We start from the raw sequence: 12954 nt of genomic DNA, 5'->3' as shown, positions 1-12954 counted from the left end.
TATGCAGCTAGTATCTTGGTGCATCCTTGTATACATATTTATGAATTCACCACATCATCATGTCTATATTTACAGCATCTAATCTACAGAAAGGTTTCAGCACTTAAAAGTGTTTTGTTATATTGTATTTCTAGGCCCTATACTGACATCAGCAGAAGTAGGGCATAGCTGGATGATTTATCACACTTCCCCTTCCAAGCATTCTGTTCATCAGGGACACTCCCATTTTAGATGGTTGAGATTTAGCCAAGATTCTTAGCCCAGAATCAGTGCTATCTAAAATATTTTTGAGCTACAAATCTTATCACTATTTGAGGTTGTTAAAGTATGAAAGAGAATAAAAGCCCATTTTTAGTTTGTGGATATTCTTTATGACAGGCTTCTGCTCAGACAAAAGCACTATTTGTTGCACCATTCTTTAGACCGAAAGGCGAACCTCTTAAGCTGCAGACCACGTGCAGCCTTCTGTATCCTGCTTTGGTGTCTGCATGACCAGTGCTGTCCATATAATGTCCGTTAAAGTAAATTGTACCACGGTGCCTCCATTTAGAGCTAATTGGCAGGTTGTTGTGTCACAAGACCTGCTTTTTACAGTAATAGATACAGTAAAGTAGATCGGGGAAAGAAAGGGAAGAAAAACAGCCTGATCTTTGACATTTTTCACATTTATTCCTGTTAGATTTTTGTCTTCAAATTGTCGAACTGTTAATGATTCTGGTAGTTTGTACATTTCTTCTCCAATGTGACCCTGTGTATAGATCATGCTTGACATCATTGAACCCTGTAATAACCCTGGTAACATATACAGTACAGCTTTTTGATAGGTGCATGAGTCCAGCCGTTTCCAACAAACTTTTACTCTTGATGATTTTCATTTGAACTGCCCACCCAATGGCTTTCTTCTCTTTTAGGATTATATGTGAATCAGGTATATTTTAAGACACAATTTCTTGCTGTGCACCGGTGATCACAAATGAGGCCTTTGATGATGTATTGATGTAAAATTGTTAAATTAATGACATTTAACGATACAGAGCTGTTAAAAACATATTGCTAAAAGATTATTATCCCTTACATTCATTCAAATGTAACTTTTGCAATTGCTATACTCGATAAGTTAGGCCAGAAACATTCTACGCAAGTATGCAAACTTGTGTGGTTCTGTGCATAATGTGTGTTCTTGTTACTGTGGCTGTGACAAACCTCAGTACTCAATGGGGTGAAGGTTACTTTCAGAAAGTTGGTCAAAATTAAAATAACATGTTCAGCAGTATTCTCTTAAACCGCTGCACCATGATGTAGTTAATGATTTTCAACCCTATTCACATTCACATCTCCCTTATCTGACCTATTCATTTGATGTCTTGGAGTGTACTAATGATCTGAAGAGTTGTAGGTTTTCTTAGTCCTGGTGTACATTTTGTATGCCTCTCATCATCTCGTTGGAAGAGAGCTCCACGAACTGAGCTGTGATCCAATTCACAGGCTCCATAAGCTGTCTTTAATGCTTCCTATTGGGAGCGTGAGCATAGGATAACATACGTAAATGAAAGTAATGTGGTTATATTAGATGTGTATTTTTTCCTGGTAAAGTACACATCTAATATAACCAAATTATAGTGTTTGTTTTCACATTGAACAACAGACATTTATGAGTGCCAGGACCGGAATTGAGAACCACTGCCCTAACTGAAGTCTTCAGGATTACTAGAAAACTCCAGGTAGGTGTGGATATTTTTAATATAGGCTTTTTAAGAGGAAAAAAATCAATGTGAGTGCCTGGATGTGGGACTTGATCTCTTCTATGCGATAGGATCCACCTACAATTGTTTAGGTGTGGAGCAGGTTGGAGCTAAACTCCGCTAGAAGGTGTCCCTCCAGAAGCAGGACTGGACACTTTTGGTTTATGTTAATACCCATCCCACACCACCTTGCGTCAATGTTGAGAATGCAACACATAATTGTACTGCAATATAATTTGCATTCTGACAAATTTTAAAACTGAATGATGCATGAAATTGAGTTGACGAAGCTTGGAGTGTCTGTGTTCATGTACTTGCGTAGAGTATGTTTTAGGCCTTTGTTTCTGGGTCTCCTACTTTCATGCAGAATCTCCTCAAAGGACACTTTTGTTGGAAATTCTTGTAACTGCTCTCTGTTCCTTCACACAGACATGTCCTGAACTACGCTGTAGGTTCTCTGAATGTGTCTCATCACAGTTGCTTCCTCAACACATTGCTTTGTTCCTTAAACAGTTCCTTGATGATTCAAATCACTCAGTTGCTCCTTAGATTCACATTGCTGGAGCTGGTGTGGTCCATAAATGCTACATCTTGCTTCAAGTTCTCCATATGCAGTAGTCACATGGAGAAGATTGAAAGTGACTAGGTCCCAAAGAGGCATCCCAAAATCCTGGTTTTATGAAGTCTGTTCCATCTTGAGGAAGAGCCTACACTTATCCCAGCTTATTGGAGCTGTCTTCTTGCCCATAATGGACAAGGGGATTGCATTATCTTTAATTGGGATCACCATGTCCTTTGATCCCAAAGGTTCCCCGTCTCCTTGCTTGAGAAGGAACCTCCACTCTCCAGACAAGGGCTTTGTTCTCTCCCTAAGCCCCTGTAGCTGCCCCTGGCTCAAGGCTGCTGGGATTGAGAACGTTCTATCTTCAGCATTGGCTCTGTGTTTTCGGAGTCGCTGTGGTGCTTTCGATCTCTCGGCTGCTGTTCCCCTTTTCCACCGCGGGTCCAGGAGGGCGAACGGACATAACCGGTGTGTGGAAATCTAGGTAACGGTGGCTGCTGGCGATCTGTGGGGTGAACTTACAAAACCAACCAATGAAAAACAACTTCATAACCACTCACAATAATGATGTGGCTATAATTCTGCTCCAAAACCTAGTATGCTGCTTACCTAGGTGGCATTTTAATGCACCATATGTCCACTCATGACATGGAGGCTGTTCCAACTGGTAGGCAGCAAGGTTTATAACAGGGGTGACCAATCCTGTTCCTGTAGATCTGCCTAACTGCAGGGCTTAACCCTGATCCAACACACCTGTCTGTAATTATCAAGTGCTTCTGAAGATCTTAATTAGCTGGTTCAGTTGTGTTTGATAAGGGTTGGTGCTGAACTTTGCAGTAAGTTTGATCTCCAGCAAAAGGATTGGGCACCACTGGTTTAGAAGTTGTCTTCTAAGTTGCCTTGTTTTGGCCTAATACTAAGGTACTTTACACATTCACATAAGCATTTCAACCCACCCTTTGACACAAGTGTCTTGCACTGATTTTACCTCCATATGAAAAGCATTAGTACGGGGCTAGCAACCCTGCTTCTGTAGGTCTACCATCCTGCAAAGTTTAGCTCCAACCTTAAGCAAACACATCTGAACAAGCTAATCATGGTTTTCAGGATTACTTGAGAATTACAGGCAGGCGTGTCGAGCAGGTTTGGAACTGAAGTCTGCAAGAAGGTAGTCCTCCAGAAGCAGGGTTGGCTACCCCTGCATTAGTGGGTAACCTCATAAAATGGTGGTTTAAGGCACCCTTTCTTGGAACGCCACAGTCCAGTTTAATTCCAGACCCAATTACACACCTGAACCAGCTAATCAGGATCACTAGAAACTCCCAAGGAAGTATGTTCAGGGCAGGTCGAAGCTGAACTTTGCAAGACGTTGACCTTACAGTAGCAGGATTGAACACCCCTGATTTTAGGGAAAGGGCATACATAACATTTCCGTTTTAATTTCATCAAATGTCTTTGTTTTGTTGTGTACAACTTGAAAGGTTAATGGCAACATTTAAACTGTTTGACCTGTTGACAGTGGTGTCAGGAGTAGCAGGATCAGTGATTAGTCACAGAGTTGCTGCCTATGAAGAGATCTGTAAACCAGTCACTTATGAGGTTACATGATGGTTAGGCTGCTGCTTTAGGCAGTAGACAGCAAAGCAGCTCACTAGGTTTTGGAATAGAGTTCATATGATTCATGTCTGTTTGACTTCTCACCAAAAGGGATTTGCAGTAACAAAGCAACCATTTTCAATGAGAGCTGTCAATCTGAGGCAACATGAGCAACAGATTCTGTTGGTGTTCATTTAAAGTTCAGTTCCATGCAAATGCATAATGATACGATGAGGCGACTACTAATATAGTTGGATACAACAGTTAATTCGGAATGCCAACTAACAACCAAATGAAAAAATATTAGGTGACCTTTGGTTTATTCGCTGTCATTGTGAACAACTCTCAGCGTCCATTTTAAGCACTGAATTGGGCCAAGACAAATGTTAACTTGGAGACCAGACAGCATAAAATTTAAGGGTTCTAGGTAATGCTAATATGAATTGCTCAGAGAGGAGAGTGGCACTGACATTGCCTCATAGTTTAAATATTTAAAATGTACACATTTGCGCACTTCAGCTCAGAACTTAATCAAATAATAATGTGCTCACTGTAGAATTCCATGGAACCGACTGTACAAGTAGCCAAGTATCCAACATGCTCTACTGAAAATATTATCCATCTGTTTTTTGTCTTGTGAACATCCAGTGAACATTCTGTCATAGACAATAGAGTGCTGCCGGAATGAGTCCTAAAACACAGAAATTAGCTAGCATTTTTGCACATCCGGTTCCCTTGTCCCAATGGATTTTTTCAAATGGGTTTTTTGGTTACATGCCTGAGATGAGGTCTGTGGTTAATACAAGCTCAAGATATTTTCACGTTTTGTTCTATGAAATAAAACACCTCAGTAATACCCCGCTCTAGAAAAAGTTGTTAACAAGTGGCTAAATGGGACTATTGTTGACTATTATTGACTATTGGGACATTAAACGTCGTCACGCTGAACAGGAAAACTCATCTGCTCACCAGTGTGATTTTACAGCCTCATTATGTTTATACTTGCTCTCTTGCAAACTGTTCCAACTTGTAGATTTTAAATAAAGATTGGGTAATTTCTGACTTGTATTTCATAGCGTTTAAATAATGCACCCATGGTGTAACTTTAGCTTTTTACTTCTGCCGATTGTATTTAGGCTTCAAAAATCATAAACGTTCTGTTTATATGTGAAGATTATCTTAAAGAACAAAAATGAAATGATAATAAATAATAATAATAGCAAATCAAAAACTCCTATTGGAGTTGCCCATGGACAGTTGGCTGAACATCTTATGTATAAAGGCTGATTTATACTTCTGCATTGGACCTACGCTGTAGCCTCTACACCATACGCATTGGTTTTCATTTATACTTCTGCATCATTGTCAATTTCTTTTTATCCTGAGGGAGGGGTTCTAGCAGACCAATCACAGCGCTTGCGATCCGTGTAGAATTGACGCGTTGTACCTTTTTGGAGAGGTGCACGTCAGACTACACCATAGGCTACACGTGCTACATACAGCCTGCGATATAACTACGGCGTAGGTTCAACACAGAAGTATAAATCAGCCTTTGGTTGAATCCTTCAGGATTTCTGGGAGACGTGTGTGTTGCGATCTTTAATGATCCCCCTGGAAACAAAGTCGTCATGACACCAAACCCCCTCATGGAAGCCGTTGTGTTTACAACTGTGACAATAAGCGCTTATCAGGATCAACTAAATGCTTTGTTTTCAAAAGTACGTGAAGTTCACAGCATAGATCAAGGGTGCAAAACTGGAGGGCCATAGCCCTGCAGAGTTTTAACCCTGCTTCAACACACATACATGGGCCTATTCCTATTCACTATTCCCTACATTATTCCATTAATATACCAGTGAGTGAATTCAGACACTGAGTGTGCTGGAAGGGCAGCCACTTTTGTATAGTTTGTGTTTTCTGTTTAATAAACATTTGAATCTGAACAAACTGGCAGCTCCAGTAGAAATTAAAAGATTTATCTTGAACCCTGTCATGGAAACTTTGTATAAACCATATTTAAACAATTTAGAAATCAATTAAAAAGGAATGTATACCTGCATGATATTACGCTGTACCCACATTGGACCAGCGGTTTGGAAAATGGATGGATGGATGATTCAGCTGCGGGCGCCATCTTCTGGTCAGATGCTGGAATTCATTCGGCATGCGACTCTCACAGGGCATTATGGGTATTCTTTAGCCATTGAGTGTACATCAGCTGTATACTCATTGTTGCAGTGAATTATGGGATTGAAAGAGTGTAATCGATAACGTCCACTAAGTTTCGGACACCACTACAAATGGCTGTCCCCTCAAATAGTGCCCTATTTAGGGTATGGGGCGATTTCGGACACAGCCCTGGCATTTTCAATTAGGGTTCAAGCTAAACTCTGCAAGGCTGTGGCCCTCCAGGAACTGAGTTTTGCACCAGTGGCATAGACTTTTTAAAATGCGTCCAAGAGTTTTACACGGCGGTCTGTTATTGCAGGGACTAGTGTTGTGAAAAGAATCGACAGTACTGAAATTTTAAAAATGTTAGGCTTTGAGTGCTGTTGAATGGATTCTTAACACCTCTGATTGGCCACTGTGTTGACACGCTCATCTGATATGTCTCTGATTGGCTACAATGATCAACGCTTTAAAAACATGTTGTAAATACACATCAATGACGGTCTTCACCGAGCGCTTATACAGATACACATGGGAGCGTTTGAAAGCACGCATCTATCAGCAGACTGTCAGCTGATAGACGCCTGTTTTCAAACGCTCCCGCTTTCAAAACACTTTCAAATTCAAACACTTCAGTGTGCTTTCAAACGCTCCCATGCGTTGATCATTGTAGCCAATCACAGACATATCCGATGAGCGCGTCAACACAATGGCCAATCAGAGTTGTTTACAAATCCACTCAACAGCGCTCAAAGTGTCACATTTTTAAAATTTCAGTACCGACTTGGTGGCGAAACACTAGCAGGGACATCGACTTTACATTTTCATGCCCCTAAACATGACGCTGAACAAAATGGACTATGATTGGTTGTTTTACATGTCGATCAAGTCGTCTGGGCAACGAAAGCTGCAACAGAGTCCAGACCTTCTGCCGTCAGTCTGAAGTTATGGCTATGCGAGACTAGGGTGATGTTAACATCCAGGTTGGTGTTATCCCTGCAGCACTCTATTTCTCTTTTGAGGACTGGAATGATTTAGCATCGAATTACTAAATAATTATTTAATTTTAAACCTCCTGATATGGTAAAAAATCTGTGAGCTGACTCACTCGCTGGGGATTCTGTATGATTCTCCTCATCTGAGTCAGCAAACACCTCCCCCAGCTCCTGGTCAGACATGTCTGTGAGCTCCGTCAGATCCAGGAGGTCAAAGTGTACCTCCAGAGAGGACACACTGCTGAGAGGCTCTGAGATCAGGCAGAGGACATCAGAATGTAACTACATCACTAAGAGCAATGAGACTTTTACCATTATAAATCGACGTGTACTAAAGGGTGTACTATTGGGTGAATCTTATGCAAAAATGTCTGGCTTATATATCTAGGTCAATGTTAATGTTAAGGTCAATTGTAGTAAAAATGCTGTGACTTACAAAAAAAAAATCATAATGGTCTTATATTTCTGTTGCACAAAATCTAATTCTTTTGATAAGGAGTAGAATATGAGAGGTCACCATTTTACTCACGTCGTTTCTCTGTGATCAGCACCTGGCTGCCATGATGGGCCGGGGTACCAACATGCTCTCCTGAGGCATTGTGGGATGCCTCACTGGTGAGACTGGCAGAGCTGGAGGATTTCAGAAGCTTCTGGAACTCTCGGTCTCGAAGTGGCTCTGAAAAAAATAAAAAATATAGAACAGAAAGGTTTTATAACCTGTGTACAATGAATATCCAATGTACAGTAAATATACACAGAGAAATATATAAAAGAAAAAGAAATTTATAATGTATCTTTTTTGCTGAGAAAAAAATGTAGTAGTGTTTGTTTGCCCATTGCCACAATATTAGTGTATTCTAGGCGGTAACCAGGTCGTTGCTATGCAGCTGCTAGGGTGTTCTGAGTGGTTGTTAGTGCACTGCTATGGAGTTGCAGGGGGTTCTGGGTACTTGTGAACACAATATTTGCTAGGGTGTTCTGCTTTGTGGTAGTCTGAGCATTGCTATGCGGTTGTTAGGGTGTTCTCCAAGTCTCGTTCTCTAATGGGGTTTGCCAGTGGTTGCCAAAGAAGTGAAACAGAAGATGCTTGTGTTTCACTGACTGTTTAAAGAGCTTGCAGCCATCTATTGATTTCTTGCCGCAGTAGTCAAAGCAGACAAGCATTTTATGGTTGAAGGCAGTTCAATTACACACATGGGACATGAAAACAAGTGGACAACATGATCTACCTCTGTATTTTTGGAACACAAACATTTTACCCTCCATTATTTTTTAATGAAAAAAAAAAATTAAGCAAATTATTTTTGGTTAAATATTTTTATTTTTGAATTAATTATTTATTAAATTTGCATGAATTATTTTTGCTCTTAATAACATTTTATTTGATTGTGTATTTTTATAAAAAAAATTATAGAACTCATTACTCCAAAATTGTCTATATCTCAATGCGTAATGTAGATAAATATTTAAAGTTCCTCTAGATTATGCTTTTTTGAATATTACCTTTCATGCAGTATAATATAGCTGTGAAAGTAAAAGGTCTGCAAAGTTTTAAAGATCAAAGTGCAGATAAATGGAGTTACTGTCTGTAAAAAAAAAAAAAAAAAAAAAAAGGGAAGCGATTCTGAACTGCTGAAATGAGTTGCCAGTAATCCCAGTCTCACTTCCTGCTCAAACCTACATAGGTTTGTAACAAATTTGCATAATGCCAGCATATGGTCTTAATTGGCTGCTTGTAAACAAAGTCTCGTTTGCCCCGCCCTCAAACACTGTAGTTGTATCTGAGACTGGAAGAGTTTGGTTCGTGTTGTTCATGTCGAGAAGATGCTGTTTCCTGTGCTGCGAATCCAATTTGAACGCACTTCAAAAGGATGAGGACTCACACTAGAATTGAATAAAATGACACCATCGTTCGTATCACTGTTTATCAAGTGCTGAGGAAGATCCAGTGCTGAAATTCAGATATGGTAATTTGGTTAAATGGCATTTGGTTTCTGACGAACGCTGTAAGCCAAACACCAATCACAACAGGTTGAATCATCTGACCAATCAGAGCAGAGTAGACGCGTCACTCGTATTATTATGAATGGGAGAAACTGCTATGCACAATATTGCGGAATAAGTCCCGCCTTCTAAATAATAGCCAATCGCCGATTGGTAAAGTCATCGTGTCACTGCAGCGGCCGTTAGAAGCTCCGGTTTCTATAGAAGCAGTCAGACACGCGCCTCCGAAATGAGGCACAAGAGACGCGCATTTAGGACTGCGCATGCGCATTAGGTTGATCCAGCCTGAAAAATACCGTTTTTTTGTCATGATTCGAGCGTTTAGAAACAACATTTATGAGACAGTTGTTGTCAGATTTCATTGGTGATTTCAAACATGAAATTTAATTGAAAGCTTGGCAAACAGCTTTAGAGAATTTGATGTTTCCCCATTCAAAGAGATAGGAGTTGCACTTGGATGCCCGAGAGGCGTTTCAAAGATGGCCGTCGAGTGAAATGACTTGTCTTAAAGGGACTTTGGTAGGATCTCGGAAAGGAGGGTTTAGAGCAGTGGTCACCAACCTTTTTAAGCCCAAGATCCCTGACCTCGACCTTTATGAAAGACAAGATCTACCTATTGAAGATTTGATAGAAAAAGACAGCCCAGATTGTATTCAATATTTTTTGGCCAGTTCAGTTTCTGATATATTCAGAGTCAGATTTATTTTTTACAAGCAAATTGGCAGATTCCGGTACTGGTTGCAGATATTTTTATTATTATTATTATTTTATATTGTTTATTTGCTATATAACAAGCAAACTGGCCTTAAACAAAAATATCTAGCCTTTTCAATTTAGAGGTAATCACTACATTTTAATCACGTTCCAAACAAAGATGCTACACACATTGCATGAGCAGTTGTTTAATTTCAAGAGTTAAAGCAAAAACACTTTATTTTTTTGAAATGATATGCTACACACAAAAAAGCATGAAACAAAAACAACAGACAGGCTGAATGAGAGGCAAATTCACTCTCTGACAGCAGGTGGCGCTTATGGAGCAGCAGTGATACAGCGTTTCCTTAGTTACCGCTGTAAACAAAGCAGCACCGCGCTTATAAATAGCTACTTTATTCGGAGGTAAGAGGAAAATAAAATGTCACTGCCATCAAAACTTTTCTGAAGACAGTAAGTTTCCTTCAGAGATTCATTCATATAACCCCTCACCCCCAATTCAATATTTATATTTTCTTCTTATATTTCGAGCATCATGAACAGTGAGCTGCTCTGCCTGCTACAGAATTTTCTCCTCTTCACATCCGTCTCTGGCCTCTGTTAACAGCCATTTACAGACTCAGGTATGATGTGGGCTATTTACTTTTATCACTGTCCCAGTAGCTCCTGAAAATAGAAAAATAAATACAAAAATACAGTACAAAGACTGGAGAAATGTAATGTATTTTTGTACTCATTTCTGCTAGCTACTGGGACAGTGATAAAGATCTACCATTCGATCGCAATCGACGGGTTGGCGAGTGGCAACCACTGGTTTAGGGAGACTGAATCTTTGATCGAACCATTTCAGACACTGTGAGAAAAGAGGATGCTGCAATGTGTAGTGTTTTTTAAACCTTGAATGCATGTAAGCCTATAGTAGAAGATTCCAAAACATGAACCTTTAAAATGGCATAATGAGGGCACTTTAGGGAGAACAGAAATATAAATATTTATCATTTAATAAAAGATAAACCTTAAAGGCTATCACAAAGCATGTGTTCTTCTTGTATTCTGTCTGTGCTACAAGAACGTGGTATTTTGTGTGGTTTGGCGAGGCTCTTTTCCTGTAGTAGCAGCTGGGGCTGTGCTGACTGTGGACTCACAAAAACACAAGGGTGAAAAAAGGAAATGACATTAAAAAATTTGCATACAGGTCAGAATGCATGACTAATTGTATTAATTATTTCACATTATTTTTTAAAATAATGAATCACACTAAATTAACATTAAATTGACAGACCTAAAAAACTCTCCTCTTTGTGAGAAGACAGAAGCGGCAGAAGATTACATCCAACCATAGGTGGATATCTCAGAACATATTTAACAGATTCATCCAATTTCTCAGTACGTAAACTTTTTTTATCAGTTCCATAGCATGTTTTATCCCACATCTCAAGAATCTATTATGTGATGATACAGACTTTTCCAGCTGCGGCTGTTCTCCGCAGTCTGCGGGTCATCCCTCCCTACCGCACACCTCTCATTAGCCCACACACAGCAGATTCCACTGGCTTGTTCTCTTTTTGTGTGTGCCAGTCATGCAAATATTGGTGCAGGGATTGCTATACATTGGTGTATTCCAAAAGGCTATCACTCTAAACCATACATGCCGAAATGAACTATATTTTTAGCATCACCCAGTGGTACCCAAGTCCCATTGTCTCTAAGTATCCGCTGCAAAGATGCAACTCAATGTCAAATTTTCAAAAAGGGTCGCATCCAAAAATCCCTCTCGCTCATCACCTTTGCCGTTCATTCAGATTTCATCTGTAGTAATCGTTTGACAATTCTGCTATAATTCATAAGCCACCACCCTAAATGCATCCAAGTTGCTGTGCCTTTTCCCATGTGCATAAATGCAAGCTGCCCGCGCCAAGCACTACCGGCTTCTTTGACTGCCTGCTTTGTCTGTGCACTCAAGAAAAAAAAGACATGGTGGCAGCTCTTACAGTGGGCTATTGAATGCAATGGGTGTGCGTGTTTAAATGCGTCGCAGCTAGCCGGCTGAAGAAATGTTTGCTCTTACCTGCAGCACTAGAGTCTGCCTGAGCCTCCATTAAGTCTATTGTAGCAGCCGGTGCAATGCTGTTAGGCGTCGCAGCCAGGATTAGAGGGAGCGCCTCTTGTCTCGTGTACGCTCTCTATCTCTTTCTAGCTCCTCGCTTTCTCTCTCTCTCTCTTTCTCCCTCTCTCTTCCCCACCCCTTCATGCACAGTCACACATTCACTCCTATTGTCACTGCAGCGCACATAACAGTGACACAGAAAGAGTCCCACTAGAGAGAAACGCAGTCAGCCACTACACAACTGCCACACTGCATGACACACCAAAACGGGGAAGAGAGCGAGGGAGGGTGGTGCCCATAGACAATAAAAAGGATTTAGATAGAGAGGCAGAGGTCTACTGATCCAGCACAGGTTTGGAAATAAGATGAAGTGAGGAAAAATCTATGTTCATTTTTGTTCATTTAATAAAAACAAAATAATTTAGAAAGATTTTATGCATTAAACAGTCACTGGCTAATAGTCGTAGTAGTTGAAGGCCAGAAAAATAGGCGGAGTACAGATGCTTAGCCAACACATTGTTAGCACATGGTCCTATTAAAGTTCGGTCAGGTAGTAACAACCCCAGTACTAAAGAGGGCGATAATGTTACTTTCAAATGTCTGTGCCACAATTCAGGAAGCTAGTCCTATAAACATCGACTTCATCTAAAATTTTCCACGTCCCGTTCCTTAGAGATGGGAGAAACTAAGCTTTTTGAAGCTTTGAATCAATTGAACCAGTTTCTTCACAAAATAATTCACTGTTTCGAAGCACTCGATACGCCATACACTGGTAATGCCTGTGTGAATGCGGTGAAAACTCAGCTAAAACATGCAAAAAAAAAAAAAAAACACTTTTTACAAACCAGTTGCAAATGTTTTATTGAAGGTGTAGTCTATTGAATGCAATTAACAAACCATCTAATACCATTAAATATAAAGTGTTTTTGTAATGTCATTTTAATAAATTTGTAGGGCATCATCGCCCCCTAGCGGTGAAGCATTGAAATTTCGAAAAAAAATCTTAAAACAGTTACGATGTAACGAAGCCTCGTTTACTTTAATCATGTGACCTTATCAACTGCA

General features: G+C 40.0%; 1 protein-coding gene across 2 annotated transcripts; it reads right to left on the bottom strand.

Moving 5' to 3' along the window:
* Window positions 1-647: 647 nt before the first annotated feature.
* dbndd1 (dysbindin domain containing 1) lies at window positions 648-12141 on the bottom strand. 2 transcript variants are annotated; one of them, XM_051883654.1, is made up of 4 exons: window positions 11851-12141; window positions 7594-7740; window positions 7178-7315; window positions 648-2821 (listed from the first exon to the last, which is right to left on the bottom strand). In XM_051883654.1, exons 1-4 carry the CDS (start codon window positions 11879-11881, stop codon window positions 2637-2639), a joined length of 501 nt encoding a protein of 166 aa, XP_051739614.1. In that variant the 5' UTR covers window positions 11882-12141; the 3' UTR covers window positions 648-2636. The 2 variants fall into 2 exon arrangements, with proteins under 2 accessions (XP_051739614.1, XP_051739615.1); XM_051883655.1 differs by having other exon boundaries at window positions 648-2809.
* Window positions 12142-12954: the final 813 nt, after the last annotated feature.

The sequence above is a fragment of the Ctenopharyngodon idella genome, chromosome 24 (genome assembly GCF_019924925.1).
Source record: "Ctenopharyngodon idella isolate HZGC_01 chromosome 24, HZGC01, whole genome shotgun sequence".
In the NCBI taxonomy this organism is placed as follows: domain Eukaryota; kingdom Metazoa; phylum Chordata; class Actinopteri; order Cypriniformes; family Xenocyprididae; genus Ctenopharyngodon; species Ctenopharyngodon idella.
The sequence above is the reverse complement of the archived record's forward strand: the minus strand, read 5'-3'. Positions and strand labels throughout refer to the sequence as shown.